General features: G+C 39.5%; 1 protein-coding gene and 1 long non-coding RNA gene across 3 annotated transcripts; both read left to right on the top strand.

Annotated features, from left to right (window-relative positions):
• The first annotated feature begins 553 nt into the window (after window positions 1-553).
• Window positions 554-14,488, top strand: LOC147492978 (uncharacterized). Of its 2 annotated transcripts, XR_015199621.1 has the most exons (8): window positions 554-648; window positions 2,226-2,266; window positions 2,387-2,543; window positions 3,382-3,474; window positions 3,579-3,707; window positions 4,737-4,825; window positions 11,216-11,267; window positions 14,397-14,488. It is a non-coding gene; the product is annotated as an uncharacterized LOC147492978 (long non-coding RNA). The 2 variants fall into 2 exon arrangements; XR_015199622.1 differs by lacking the exon at window positions 4,737-4,825 and having other exon boundaries at window positions 14,397-14,487.
• On the top strand, window positions 7,665-10,287 carry LOC147492979 (uncharacterized). The gene is given in 2 exon segments (XM_086565282.1): window positions 7,665-8,437; window positions 8,535-10,287. Coding segments are annotated over 2 exon segments (2,526 nt in total).
• Window positions 14,489-15,967: the final 1,479 nt, after the last annotated feature.

A 15,967-nucleotide genomic window follows, 5' to 3' on the forward strand; every position in this document is an offset into this window, starting at 1 on the left:
AACTGCTCAGCTAAACTGATTATGAATACTGACCCGTGAAATTCAAACTATGTTGTTGAGTCAGTTGCTACCCGCAACTTTAAGCCTTGGCGTGCGGAGGATGAGGTAAAAAAAAACTAATTGGTAAGACGTGCTTTGCAATTTGTGGATATTTGTTTATGAGTTTCATTGTTGGTATGGTTCCAGTACACTTTGAAACGTAATTATCTCTATTAGTATAGTATACCATAATTAACATGGACCTTTAAATTGGACCAACCTTTTTCCTACCATGAAATGCCCTTAATCAAAAAATAAAATCAATTATTCAATGTTTCTGAGAAGGGCTGCTTAGTCATTGCATATTTGTCTACCATTTATACCCTCAAAATTATATAGTAATTTAAGGACGTATGTGTAAATTCAGGTTGGAAATCAACTATACGCCCCTATTCAATTGTGCGCCAGATACCCATCATTGATTGCCCACATAATTACGTTTTATGAAATTAAATTTAACAAACCAAGCGTCTCTCTTCCCTTTACGGCTCCCCCTCTTTTGCAAACAGAATATCAGCCATCATTCTCTCTCTCTTCAACCAAGCCTTCAGTCACTTCTTCCCCAAATAATCGGAAGTCTCAACCAAGCCTTCAGTCAAGACAATTCAGGTAGGCCTTTCTGTTTCTTAACCTCCTTTTCCCTGCTTTCACTAAAGATTTGATCGCACTGCTGTTATTTGAAGAGGGACGGTTTAGTTTTTTTCTTTTATAGTTCTATGGTAATGGATATCTCCTCAGTGCGATTTAAGATTATTAGTTCCTTTACAGTTCTTTTAGATTATTTTAAGAGAGACGGTTTAAATTATATCCTCATTGCGATTTTCTATTCTAAAGGATGTAATGTTCTAAATAGGCCACAACTGGAAGCAAAGGAAATTCCATCGCACTGCTGGTGGCTACAGGGTTTCTCCAAAGAAAGGTACGACGCGAATATGAAAACATTAAAGTTACTGGATTAGGTAGAGGCTTGGAGGGTGGAGGAAGCAAGAACAATAACTTGGTCCGGTGACAATCAGTGTGATGATGATTTGGAGGACGGTGATGAAGACAACTGGAAGATAGCATAATCGATTTCGAGTACTCGTGGCTGCGGGTGTGCCTGGCTTGTTTTGGGTTGGGTTTGGGACTAAATCGGCGTCAAACGCCCCTATAACCCGAAACGAACCGATCTTGGCCTCTTTGTCGTTTCGGGGGGTGGGGAGTGGGGCATGTAGTAGGTATGGACGTATGGTTGTTGTTAATTTGAGGAGGGAGGATGGACTGATTGGGGGGGGGGGGGGGGGTGTGGTGCATCAGGACAGGAAGTAACACTTCTCTGATGTTCCACCATGGATTGGTGGTTCCTAGGGTTTTGCCCTCTTTATGTTTTCGCTTTCAGCCCTTCTTTGGCTACTGTACTTTGTTTGTTTTCTACGTGCGTTTGCTTTTGTTTCTACCTTATTTCGACACGGGGGGATTGGATGTACTTATTTAAACCGACTTCCGGACGGCCCCTATAACCGAACCGACCGAACCCCGACAATCATGCGTTTTCAGGGGTGGAGGAGTGGGCCATGTTGTTGGTATGGGCGTATGGTTGTTGTGGATTTGAGGAGGAGGAGGGACTTAATGGGGGTGCATCAGGACAAGAAATGCCACTTTTCTGATGTTCCACCATGGTGTGGTTGTTCCTAGGTTTTTGCACTCTTTTAGTTTTTGCTTTCAGGCCTTCTTTGGCTACTGTACTCTGTTTGTTTTCTTCGTGCGTTTGCTTTTGTTCCTACCTTATTTCGACACGGGGGGGATTGGTTGTACTTATTTTGGGTTTGGTCTTTCTTAGCTAATGGTCTTGGTGTTGATGTACTGTCTACAATTATTCCACTTTACTATCTCTTACTTATCAACAAAAAACTTTTGATTAATGTATCCACTGTACAACGCTTTTATAAAAAACATATAAATTGTCCGTGGTATAAGAAGGATATTGCATAATTGGAATTGACATGACATGGTCAATTAGCAAATGATCTTGACTGTTTATGTGCTATGCCAACATGATGGGCATATATTCTTGATTGCCCTCAATTGCTTACGTACTTTAGAGTCGCATGTGTTTTTACTTACCCATATGATCACTTATCATTTATCGTGTATTTAATAAATTATGTCTTTTAATTGATCAATTTTCTCAAATTTGGAATCTACAGGGCTACTCGGTGAAGTTTAGCAAAGAGTTGCTACAGAGCGGGTAACACTTAAATTAGCATTGTGCATTCTTCTGCAAAATACGTCTGATATAATTTAGGTTTTATAAGTCTGAAGCCTTTTATCCAATTGAACTTTAACCGTCTTTGTCTCCTCTGCTTAGGTCCACAACTCTGAGCATCTACTAGATGGCTACAACTCCTCCCCAACTTTTGATGTTCATCGAGCAGAGTGTTTGAAAGAGCTGGGAGTTCCTTGATTGATGGAAAATGATAAAAACTGCCGAAAAGGCCGAAGCGTATACAAAGGAGCTTGAAGATGTAAGTAACCTATGGACTTTACACTGCTTATAATATGTTACTAACGGTCTAAAGACATAAGTATTGAATAAATGAGTTTGGGAGAAACTTCCAAACTCATAGTTTACTTTTATTTTCTTTCCATTTTCCCTTTCTTCTTTAATTGCAAGTTAACTTGCAGTCATTGAGGCGAAGGACCGTGAAATATTAATCTGTTTCGACATTTTTTAAGTAAATCTTGAAGAGATTGCAAACTTTTTAATTACCAAAATCATTGGTTCAAGACTTCAGGCCGAATATTTCATGGTTTCTATCTATCGTTTCAGAAATAAAAAATGGTTCAAGATGGACTTCTCCACATGTTGTTCTGTTTTGCTTGCAAGCAAGCATTTCCAGGATTTTGTGATACTTGCTGTTCATTGCAGCCACTTTGACAAAATATTTGGACAAAAAAACGTGCTCATCTTCTAAGTCATTCCAACCTGTTTTTTGTTTTTATTGTGTTTATGTGGCCTGCATCAACATGTTATATATACTCAAGCTATCTGTTCATGAAGTATTTTATATTTTATATTTATTATTGGTAACTTATTCACACAAGAAATAGCTGGATTTTGTAGTTTAACAATGTTGCAATACCAGATCTGATTTTATTCTTGCAACTATGTAAAATGTTGAAAAATAGACACGAGTAGGCCATGGAGCTACTGCTTCGTGCTATTGTTAGCAACAATAATCTGTTGATGTTGAATCATCCCATATATGAGGAGAATATATCCTTATATATATATACTTTTCATATATATGTACTTAAACAAATCATTTTTCGTGAGGTGTGAACTTGGTTTTCCCTTGACAGACTCGAACATCCACATGATCCAGAGGTTTGCCGCTCGCATATCATCTCCAGTGCTACAAAGTTGATCTGCTGATATAACCTTTGAATTTGAAGGTACAATTCATGTTCATGCATTTTTTTCATCCCATTTTTGTCTGGATTCTGACGTGTCAAACTTATTGCTATTGCTAATTATACACACTTCTTTCCTTCTGTAGGTCGCCTGTCCGTATCAAAATTTGTTTTGTGCAGTACTAGAACCTGGCAGAGGTTCCTTACAAGCAAGAATTGCTATAGAGACGCACTGCATTTTAAGTGCTTCTGCTTTACACAGACGTTACTTAAATGTTCGCCATTTGTCATTGATTTTATTAGCTTCACCTTTTGGTTGACTCTTGCTATACCTTTGTTAAGTTCCTTGGTTGTGGCATCAGCATTAACCAAAAGCACAGAACAATGTCATTTGGGCTTAATAAGATAAAGTCGCTTAAACTTGAGTTTTCGTACCTGGTTCATAAAATGGTTAGTTGTCTTTTATAGATTTTTTTCGTTCTGTTACCGTGTCTGAACATTCCTTGATTGTTCGCCAGGTAGGTTTAGTGTTTCAGTTTTAATGTTTCCAACATGCCTTGATTCTTGGCCAAAATAAATTATCCAATGATTATGTAACTAGAAATCCAACCATTCTTCACACATACCTACGCATGTATGATGTCCCTTCCCATTCTTTACCATGCTTGGGCATGTCCCTAATCTAACACTACGTGACCAACTTCTTCGTTGGAATGATTTAAAACCTAATTCCATAGATGCATGTTTAATTATTTATAACAGCTTTGTTAATAGTCCATTCCATGTTTAATGTGGCGTGATACACGACCCCTCTACGGCGACTCATTTTGCTTGGTGTGGTTCAGCCCGTATGGCTTTACTCAACCACTAGAATTATGGTCGGCTGCCATTGTGCCCCTCATAGTCATCGACCCAGTAGTCGTGGATACTAAGAAAATTCATCTCGGCTATGATTAGGTTTTTCATTAACATTGTTTAGATCAAAGTCACTTACGTGATAAACAACATTTTTGTTCCTTATAAGGACCATTCCAACACTGTCTTTATATATTCATTGGATGTTGTGATATAAAAGAGTCTCAAATAAAAAAGGATGATCCCAGTTCCCTTTCAAATTTATACTATAATTATAATTATTAGATTAGTGTTACATAGAAAGGCCCCAAAGTAGGATCAAGCGAAGCAGCCGTCATAAGCAATGCTTCTACAGCATCAACAACCAATTTTCCCCCATTGGGAAGTGTATAGAGCCTTCTGTTCGTTTCCACAGGTTTTTTTAACCTTTTCTCTGTTGTTGTTTGCAGTCAATACGGTTCAGAAGCCCTCTGTCGATCTTTTCTGTTGTGTGCATCGCTATAAGGATAAGTTAATCTTCGCCCAATTTGAATTTTAGGTGCGTTGGCTTCACTCTTGAACGTCTTTTTCCTTCTTAGAACCGGTATTGTTCGAATAAGAGTTGTCCATTGCGATATTTACGGTCCCATTTTGATTATGTCCCTCTCTCCAATCAAATGAAATACATACTCATATTTACCATATTTGCATGAATCACATTAAATCAATTTCGATAACAAATTTGTCGGTGTGCACTTCTGTATAAACATCAGCACATTCCGCAAATTTTTTTTGTTTTAGACTTACTTGCGCACCTAACCAAATATGATGCTGTCATTTTAATTGTCTAGACCATCAACAACTATATATTTTATTATTTATTCTTATTAGCCTCGTGTGCTTTAATGTATGTTTAACTTATTTGAGCTTTCTATTGGAATGTGGACTATTATATCTTTTCGTTTTGTTTTGTTAATCTGTTGCATTTTTGTTGTGTGCGCTGTTTTGTTTATCTACATTTTTGAATTTGTTCAGGTGGGAGTGGATTAGTAACTCCCTAGATATCATTTCTTTTCCTACCTTTGAAAAATAGCCTGTGCAGCCAACGTATTATCCGTTTACAACCATTTAGATATGGACGCGCCTGAGGAGCACCCAAGGTTAAGTTCCCTTAGTGATCGTGACGTACGACAACAACAACAACAAAACCGGCGTAATCGAGAAAGAGCAAGAGTAAGCAATATGAGCTCAGAACAGATGGCCCAGCGAAGGGAACGTAGGCGGATCAATTATTATCAACGAATCCGAAACCAAAGAAATGAAGAATTGACTTCTCAGAGAGAGCGCATACGTGTTGCGTGGCATGCCCCTCAATCGTTTCTTGCTGATGGATCGTTGGACTCCAACAATTCGACGGCTCCCGAGTTAATCCAAGGCCGACACCCATCTAGAGATGTTTCGCACGTATTGCTTTACGGAGAGCGTGATTTGCAACGAAGACGTCTGACTCATATAAGGCAATATGCTCGGAACTGTATTAACGCAACGGCAGCTACGTCGAAAATTGTTGGCAATGCCGGTAACTACCCCCACTAATTTCTGATCCGCTTAGATTCACAAGCGCTTATTTATCTAGGGAAAATGACTAGAATCTAATCAGGTTTGGGCATCCTTGCTGATGATATTCCTGACGACTATGCTATCAATAACGTTGGCTTGAATGGGGTCGATATCCAGATCAGCAGTGGCAGCGACGGCGAGCCTTTTGAAGGTTACATGTGGACCTTACTCTTTACCCAATAATAAATTTGTTTTTTTCGTTTACGTATCTTGCAATACAAAGACCTTGCTTTATTTTGTAGACACTGACGCTGATCACGGGGATTTCTGTGTTGATGTCATTAATCCATTCAATGGGATTAATACTGTAATTCACTCTGGGGATGTCGGGACCGACCATGAGGGGTCAAGAGAAGAAGCGCTTCCTATGCAAGGTTAAACTTTGCCCTTGAATTAACTGTATCTATTTTATGTCTTTTAGGCTTTTTTGCTACTAGGCTTCCATGATTAATATATTGACTTAGCATAGTGTGCTGCCTTAGATAATGGTCAGATCGGACGGATGAGGGGAGACACGACTAGAAAAAGGCGGAATCATAATTGTGCACGAGGCTACGACAACTCTTCAGATGTTCATACACATCGTTTAACACAAGCTACGAATTGTCCACGATGCCGTTTAAACTATTACATCCGCGAACCTCCGGTTTTTGCTCAAATGGGACAATAAACTTGCCCACTTTAGCAGCACCGACTGAGTTGATTAATTTATTTACATCTCCATCAACTACTGCTGTCAATTTTAGGAAGAACATACGTGCATATAATCATGTCTTCTCATTTACTTCTATGGGGGTCAGGATAGACGATGATCTAGCTAACGGTCGAGAAGGAGCTTACACATATAAAACGCGGGGCTCTATTTACCACCGTATCGGTGGCCTTCTCCCGAGTCCTGGTCACAGACCTAGATTTCTTCAAATGTATATATACGATACAGATCATGAGCTTGACAATCGTATGGCTGAAAATAGCGTGTTGGACAGACGGGTATTGGCTATCATTCATAATGTTTTAAAGGAGAATCCGTATGTCAGGATTTTTCGCCAGGTTTCCCAGCGGTTGTCATCACCGAATCTTCGTCTACTTATTAGAGATCACCCAACAGGAGCACATCAATATAGCATGCCTACATCTTCTCAAGTAGCAGCGATCTTAGTTGGTGGTGAGGATCCAAGTAACCTAAATGAAAGGGACATCATAGCTCAAAGAATATCTGGAGAGTTTGAGAATGTCCCCGACACCGCCGGCTATTATGATCCATTTCAATACCCTCTTCTACTCCCTTACGGCAGCCCGGGATGGAATTTGCATATGTTCCGTTCTAATAGAAAACGACTCACGAGTCAACAATTTTATTGTTACTTGCTCCAAGTAAGCCTTCAACTTCGACCTATTTAGTGTTTTGTTCTGAATTGGTTTTCCAAAACAATTACCTGACCAATGTCTTCTCCCATTGTTAGATTCGACCAAATGATCCACTTCTACTGCTCCGTAGTGGCCGTCTTTTGCAGCAGTACATAGTTGACAACTATGTTAAAATATCAACTCTGAGATTAAGGTGGATACGTGATCACCAACAAGAAATTAGGGCTGAGCTTTATCAAGGACTGCAAGACTATTTAAGCTCAGGAGAAATCCATTCAGGTGTGTATTAAGTTTTATAATTTATTACCATCTAACCGGTTAGACATCCTTATATCCATCTCTTAAAAAAATGTAGGTAATGTTGGACGCAAAACCATCTTGCCTGCATCTTTTGTTGGCTGTCCCGTGACATGCACCGGCGATATCACGATGCTATGGCATTAGTTCAAAAGTATGGGAGGCCGGATTTGTTTATCACAATGACTTGCAATCCGTCTTGGGAGGATATCACTGATGAGTTGTTAGAAGGTCAAGTTCCAAATGACAGGCCAGAATTGATAGTAAGGATCTTTCGTGCAAAGCTTGAAGAGTTGAAGAATGATTTGTTTACTAAAGGAGTTCTTGGGAAAGTCGTGGCACACGTACATGTTATTGAATTCTAGAAAAGAGGCATGCCTCATGCACACATCCTTCTTATTCTTGACGAGAATGACAAACTAACAACTGCAGACGATTATGACCAAATTGTTAGAGCGGAAATTCCAGATCCAAATATTGAACCAGAGCTATATGAGATTGTTGTCAAACACATGATTCATGGACCGTGTGGTGTTGTGAATCCAACATGTGTTTGCATGAAAGATCAGAACTGTACAAGGAATTTCCCAAAACAATTTGCACCAGTAACTAATCAAGGAAGTGATTCCTATGCTACATATATGAGGCGAGACAATGGTGCTTTTGCAATTGTCCAGAATCATCGTCGTCGTTACCGTGTCGATAATCGTTGGGTTGTGCCTTATAACCCGTGGTTGTTAAAAAAATACAATTGCCATATCAATGTGGAGGTATGCTCGAGCATTAGAAGTGTCAAATATTTGTACAAGTATATCTACAAGGGTTCAGATCGAGTGGCCGTGGAAGTAACATCTACAGACATAGAAGAACAGGATGAAATAAAGCAGTATGTAGATGGACGTTGGATTTGCCCCCAGGAAGCCCTTTGGAGAATTTTTGAATTCCCGCTTAGCCAGATATACCCATCTGTGTATTCTTTGCAGGTCCATCTTAAGAATATGCATGAGGTTACCTATGAAGGCAACCAACTCATTGAGGATGTTTTGGCTGATGTTAACAGAATTTTTTAAACTTAATGGCATTGATGAGGCTGCTCGGCTATATCTTTATCGTGAGATCCCTGGACATTATGTATGGAACAAGACGTCCAATAATTGGAAAGAAAGAAATGGACATAATCGTGTCATTGGAAGGCTTTATGCAGTATCCCCTCTTGAAGGTGAGCGGTACTACTTGAGGGTATTGCTTAATCATGTTCGAGGACCAACATCATTTGAGCATCTACGAACGGTCGGATCTAATGTATACCCCACATTCAAAGAGGCGGCTGAAGCATTGGGGCTGCTTGAAAGGGATAATGATGTTCACGAATGTTTGCTTGAAGCATCGAGGATACAAATGCCCTCTTCTCTACGGAAATTATTTGTTACAATCTTGGTATATTGTAATCCATCTGGAGTTCGTGATTTGTGGAATGAATTCCATAGCTATATGGCTGAAGATTACACCGCGTCGGGTTTGAACTCAACGTATGCGACAGATCGTTTGTTACGCGAACTTCAAGTGTTGTTGGAACAGCATGGTCAAAATATTTTGGGCTACGATTTGCCTGCAATCACCGGTGAACATGTTGACCTAGATGATATATCCAACTTGGTTAGAGAAGAACTGTCTATTCCCATTGCTTCAGAAGACATTACTTCTGTAAGTAAACTTACTGATGATCAAAAAAATGCTTATGAAAAGATTATCACTTCGGTCCAACGGGGAGAGGGTGGGGTATATTTCGTTGACGGACCAGGCGGAACAGGCAAAACATACTTATATAAATCCATTCTAGCAACACTCCGGAGCGAGGGCCAAATTGCTATTGCGACAGCAACTTCAGGAATTGCTGCTATAATGATGCCTGGCGGTCGTACGACCCATTCTAGGTTCAAGATTCCAATACCAATTACATCTACGTCCACGTGCAAAATAAGCAAGAAGAGTAACTTGGCATGTTTGTTACAACAAGCGAGTATACTGATATGGGATGAGGCTACAATGACACATCGTTATGCGTTTGAGGCACTGGACAGAACTTTAAAAGACATCACAGGCAGCGAATTACCTTTTGGAGGGAAGGTTTTCGTTATGGGTGGAGATTTCCGTCAAGTACTCCCTATTGTTTCACGTGGAACAAGAGCACAAACTATTGATGCATGTATTACAAACTCACCACTTTGGGATCAAGTGCATGTGGTGCGTCTTAAAGAAAACATGCGAGCGAAAAATGATCCCGCTTTTGCGGAGTTTCTTATGAGCATAGGCGATGGGACTAGACCATTTATTGATGGGGACATGATTGAACTTCCTAGAGACATTGTGGTGCCGTGGGAGAATGAGCATTCACGTGTGAATCTTATAAATGAGATCTTTCCAAGATTACATGAAAATGCCGGTGACACTGACTACATGATTAAGAGGGCAATAATAACTCCTAGGAATGAAACGGTTGAATTAGTGAACGATGAAATAATTAATCAGTTTCCAGGTGAAGAAGTGTCGTATTACTCTTTCGATTCGGTTGGAAATGATACGCGTGGTTTGTACCTTCAAGAGTACTTAAATTCTATCTGTCCCAGTGGTCTGCCTCCTCACCAGTTGAAACTCAAGCTAGGAGCTCCAGTTATTCTAATGAGGAATTTAGATCCTAAGAACGGCCTATGTAATGGAACACCGACTAATATGTAGAGGTTCGACACACATGTAATTGATGCTGAAATCGTTACTGGAAATTCAGCTGGTGCTAGAGTTTTCTTGCCCCGTATTCCGTTGCACCCTTCTCAAGATGCAAGGCTACCTTTTGAGTTGACTAGGAAACAATTTCCTATAAAGTTAAGCTTCGCTCTTACAATAAACAAATCACAAGGTCAAACAATACCAAATGTTGGCGTATATTTACCTGAGCATGTTTTCTCCCACGGCCAACTCTATGTTGCTTTATCAAGAGGAGTTTCACAATCTTCGACTAGAGTTTTAGTTAAGAAGGGAACATTGAGGGGTCTCTTTGGAACTTACACTAAAAATGTCGTCTACAACGACATCCTCCGTTCTTGCAGTGCACAGTAGCCGTTGGTATCTTCTGTTCTTAGCTGCCTAATTATTGGTTCATATATCTGTATGTTATTTTAATCTTCCTTACTTCGTACGTTGATTGTTTCTCTTATGTATACAATATATAACTACAGTTGCCTGTACAATTTCCTTGCGTTCTGCACCGGTTAATCCATCGAACAAGGTTTAATGATGTGTAGTAATTTGGTGTGCAATTTGACAACTCAATTGCACTATTTTTTGTTATTGCAAGGAATTTACACAGGTTTTTCCCAAGATAAAAAATGATTTTTATGTTGTTCCATTAAGTTCATTTCTGTTGAGAAGATATATAAATTTGTGAAATTATGCCTATACATATCCATTCGCATGTGTAACCAAAAGAATTAATATTGTACTGCATGTGTTCCTGCAGCAATATTAACAACGCGAATAAGTTTTTCCTGATATCACTACATAAAGATAATGTTTGCATTGCTTACGTTTGCTGCGAACTTATTATATCAAACTGCGGAGTGGATAATGTGTTGTTACAGTTTGTGATCGTTTCTTTAACTGAATGCAGCTTACTTAACTTTGGAGGCAACAGCTGTTTCACTAGCGCCAAGGAAGAGGAGGTAATTATAACTACCTTAACTTCTTCTGTTTGCGTTGTACACTGTTGGTTGCAATGGTACAAGTGCGGAGAGCTAACTTACCTTATTGTTGAGTCTAGGCTACCCTCGTGTCAGGGTCGGGAGCCTACTACTACCCTTATTGCTTCCAATATATGTTGAAGCCTATGCCAATTCTTAAATTTCTTGAGGCCTTTATCTACTACCAACGCTTGAATTTCAGTATGATGGATGGATTGGTCACCACAAAGGCTACTAAACCTGATACTTATGCTCGGCTGGCTGTGAGGTCAGCTGAATTATCAACTCAACTTGGGCATCCCAAAACAAAATATGCTGACAAGCTTACCTGAAACAGAGGCGATTGTGTTGCTCACATGCCCCATCGCAAACTAAAAAGCAGAGATGAGCTCTGCAGTCGAAAGGCTTTGAGGATAAAGGTTAGGTAGACGTTTCGCACAAATGGTTTACCTAAGAATGGGGTAGTATAGGATACGGGCAGATTAACCTAACAACAACAGCAGGCACTTGTGATAGTCAGTTTTGGTTTTGCTTAGCAAGTCAGGGCACGGGAAGGGATTCCCACAAGGAAGTAGTATCCATTGGGTCAATCATATTCCCTTGGGTACCTAGCCATCTGTGGAACACCTGGCGGCCAATGTTCTGAGCAAATAGATACCACTGGTCCGAGCTTAGGGAAGCGTCCCCGGCATGGGTCACATACAGATCACGTCGATTATATAAGATATAAGCTCCCCTGCATCAGTTATTGGTCACGCTGCGACTAAAGAGTGATTATGTGGTCAGTCCTTTACCACTGAAAAGCTGTACCGGCCCTTCTCCCGGGCTCTAGAGATTTTTAAGTCATCGTGGATGGCACGAGTTGAGGAGTAGAGTAGGGTGGCCGTTGAAGGCTCTCTTTCGTAAAATCCCTTTTTGTGAAATAAAAGGTTCTCCCCCTCTTTAATTCTGTCTCTATGAGGTGTACTGGAAAAAAAAGCGTTGGTCAGAGAAATACACACGCACTAAGGCCCGAATAATCGCGGATCGCCTGCGGTAAGGCGAAGGCGAAAAATAGCACCTTGGCGGTTACATCCATCCGCCGTAGGAGGGAAACCCGATTAGCACGCGTTGAGTTACGCGGTAAGAGCTATGCGGTCGGGTTTCTTTGATCCTTTGATCTTGGTCCTTTCCTCATCGAGTGTCACCGGATTATGTCCCTCTCTTCGACTAGGTGAACTTACAACGCTCTCTTGGACAGGCCTATTGCCAAGGCTTGCTCTGAGAATGCCCATTGTTAATAAACATTAACATTATCTTGCTCATCCATATTGAGAAGTTTTAACATTTTTCAATCTTCATTTTTGTAATGTTCTGGAAAGTTAAGTGCCTCGACTAGCAAGTCAGTTTGATCAATCTTCCTCTCCTAGCAGAAACGGGGAGGTTGTGACTTTCTTTGCCCGACAGGACTTTGGGCATTTGATTACCAACAGCCAGCTTAGGGTTGGTCCTGACGCCATTCATAGGAATGGCGGATTTCCTTTATTTTCTATTCAGTGTCGAGCAATTCTTTCTTTCTTTTTAAGGGTGTGGCTCATCACTATACCTTGCCTGTCTCTAAGAGGCCTCCCTATACCTAATCCAGGGAGTGGGTTGAAATGACGACGACATTCAATCCGGCAGGAAACTTGCGCGTGTGGCTCAGCCCGTTTAATGAGGCTAGCTCGGAATACACTTAGAATTAATCTTTTGTGCCGTTCATATGGTCATTGTTATGGTCAGCATAACAGCCAGCTACAGCTGTAACTGGAACAGCAATCAGTTATTAAGCTGAGTATTGACTGATGAGACTTGGTGGGTTCACATATTCAAAGATGAAATGAAGCATTATGATAACGGGTGTGTGGGAATCCGAAAAGCCATTGACCCCGTATTTGAGCCCCAATGCGGCAAACTCTTAGACAATTACTCTTAACACTTAGTATTCATTGCATTGAGAATGTAACTATACTCCTAGAGAGTAGATACCTGATCGTCCAGTCTTAGGCCCAAATCCGTATATTCATTCCTTCCCACTGAATGTCGTGTCTCCCTTGCTATAATAAGACCTTACCATGGGACAAGGAAACTCCATTGATTTATAGATAAATAACCAAGTTCTGATTGCAGTTGTGATAGGCTTTCCATCTTATGGTCTTAAACAGATCAATTTAATTTGCATTTGATAAGTTCCACTTGCCAGTACTCACCGTTCTATGTAACTGCTCTTCTGGCAGTCTATTTTTTGTTTCTACTTTAGTTTTACAGTAATCTGAACCTGGAGTAACACCGTCCTCTGTTTAGTCCTCTAAACCGACATTGCATTCTGCTCAGCTTTCCCAGCTGAGCCGAACGTACGTGGGTCATGGGGACCTTATACATTTTATAACAATACCATAAGTTATTGCAGTACACTTTGCTGGCCAAGGAGCTACTGATACATTTTATAACAATACCATAAGCAAATAACTACCAAGTCAGGATAGTGGCTATAAATTAAACGTTAAGTTTATCTCATTTTGAACTTCATCTAGGAGTCTATCTGATCTGCCATAGGAGAATTCAATTAGTTTTTAGATTGTTCAATAAGTAGATTCCTAGAACATTGTTCAAGTTGAGTCCTGCATGGATTGGCTAGCTGCATATTGGGCTCCTACATAGTCAAACACAATTCGATCTTAGTTCCACAACCATTCAATTCGTGCTCTCCCGTGACTACATACTATGCTTCTCACCATTGATAAAAGGAATATGATAGAGTCCGACAACTTATTTTTTTTAGTAACAAGCTCAACATATTATGTGGCGTCAAGGTTGCAACTTCATTAATATAGCTGTCAGACTACCTCCGATTCTCTAAATGTCAGAACTAAATGATACGAAAGCACAGTAAAAGAAGAGTATTAACGATTGTAGATGCACCTTCCATAACTTGAGCAACAGATTCAGCAGCCCCTGTAGCATCACCAAAGCAATTTCTTTTTTCCTGATTTGTTTTAGCGCTTTTGATTTTAATTTTTTTCCTGTGCTGTTTTATCAAATTATTCATAGGGTCATTGATTAGTTGTTTGGCCTTTTTTTGCCCCTTGATAGTTTGGAGGCTATGATTGACATTCATCTACTTATTTTCGGTTAGCCTGATGGATTCGTGTCGATTTTTCATGGGTTTCTAGGACCAGGTGACATTGATGCTGAGCAATGTCAGGTAAGTTACATTTGTTTTTGATTTAGTTTGTTTCATCCCTTTTGTATCTAACTTTAACTTTTTATGCCTTAATTTAAATGAACAACAATAAGAACCGATAAGAACATCTGCTATGGAACAAATGCACCTGCCGTTTGAACTTTCAAGCATACACATTTCTCTGGAACGGATATGGTCGCTTCTACCAATTTAATAGCATTACAACTGGATAACATAAACAAAGCAATTGGCTTTACGTTAGCACATATAACCTCGAAGGCAGGCAAGAATACTGAAAGGGATTCAGAAGTAGCTGTGGTCCCTCTTAATTTCATAGGACATTATGTTTCTAAAACCTCAGAAAGAATATCTTGCAATAACTTAAAAATTAGCTTACAGCCAACATTGTTAGCCTCTAACGCACCTTAAACATACTATACACAGAAAACACATGGAACCATACCGTAATATAGATCCAATTATTTGTTGATTAATCAATTTCTACCTGTTGTTTCAGGGGTGCTTTTGCGACTTTGCCGCCTTTTGTTCCAAACTATTCGGTGACAGGGTCAAGAAGTGGGATTCCGTAAGTTAGCCTTCAATCTTGGCTACTCATGGCTATTAAATGGAATGAATGCTCCTGGTAGACTGGTCGACTGGTTGACGTTCACCACCAAACATTAACTGTAGATCCAAGTAACCAAATAGTGTTTCAGGTTCGAGTATGGAAGCCGCCTTGAATTGATGCTACTGCAGCATGTTTTAAGAGTACCGATGGTTACCAAACATTTTGATATACAAAAACACAAGTTTTTCTTATATTTGATAACAATCAACGTGCCCTATACCTCATGTGAGAGTTAATATTTCTATTGTGCGCTGTGATCGTGTGATTACATCTCTTTAGTTTGCTTTGTGTTTTTTCCAATATATTATTATTGCTTATTTTGTTTTATTTTTAACGGCATATTGATTCAGTAGACAATATGTGAGCAAGTCATCATTTCTTGCGAATATCTATATACGTATTTTCAGTTCAATTAGTATATTCGTCCAATTGGTAATTTCACATTGTAGTATACCAACTACGCCTAATGTGTACATTTGAACCACAAGCGAAGCAAAGTCACTCATCTGCACCTCACAACACATTTGCAGAAATTGATACTATTTTCGCATTAATAAGGCGGTATGAATTCCCACATATCACAACACTCGGTCATTTTAATCTCAATTAAATCAAGATGATTATTCCAAGAAAAAATTATATAAATCAAATTTAAAACATCTTAATAATTAAAAAAAAAACAAATTAAGCGCCAATAAAAAAATAAAAAAATAAAAGTGAAACATAGAGTGATAGAGAGGTAACAATAATAATGGGCCTCATACATTGTTCCTCTTGCCCAGAACCTAATAAAATTTAATACGTGGGCAGTTTTCACTTTTCCCTTTGCCCATTAAATATATAGATATGTAA

Source organism: Coptis chinensis, chromosome 6 (genome assembly GCF_015680905.1).
Source record: "Coptis chinensis isolate HL-2020 chromosome 6, ASM1568090v1, whole genome shotgun sequence".
Classification (NCBI taxonomy): Eukaryota; Viridiplantae; Streptophyta; class Magnoliopsida; order Ranunculales; family Ranunculaceae; genus Coptis; species Coptis chinensis.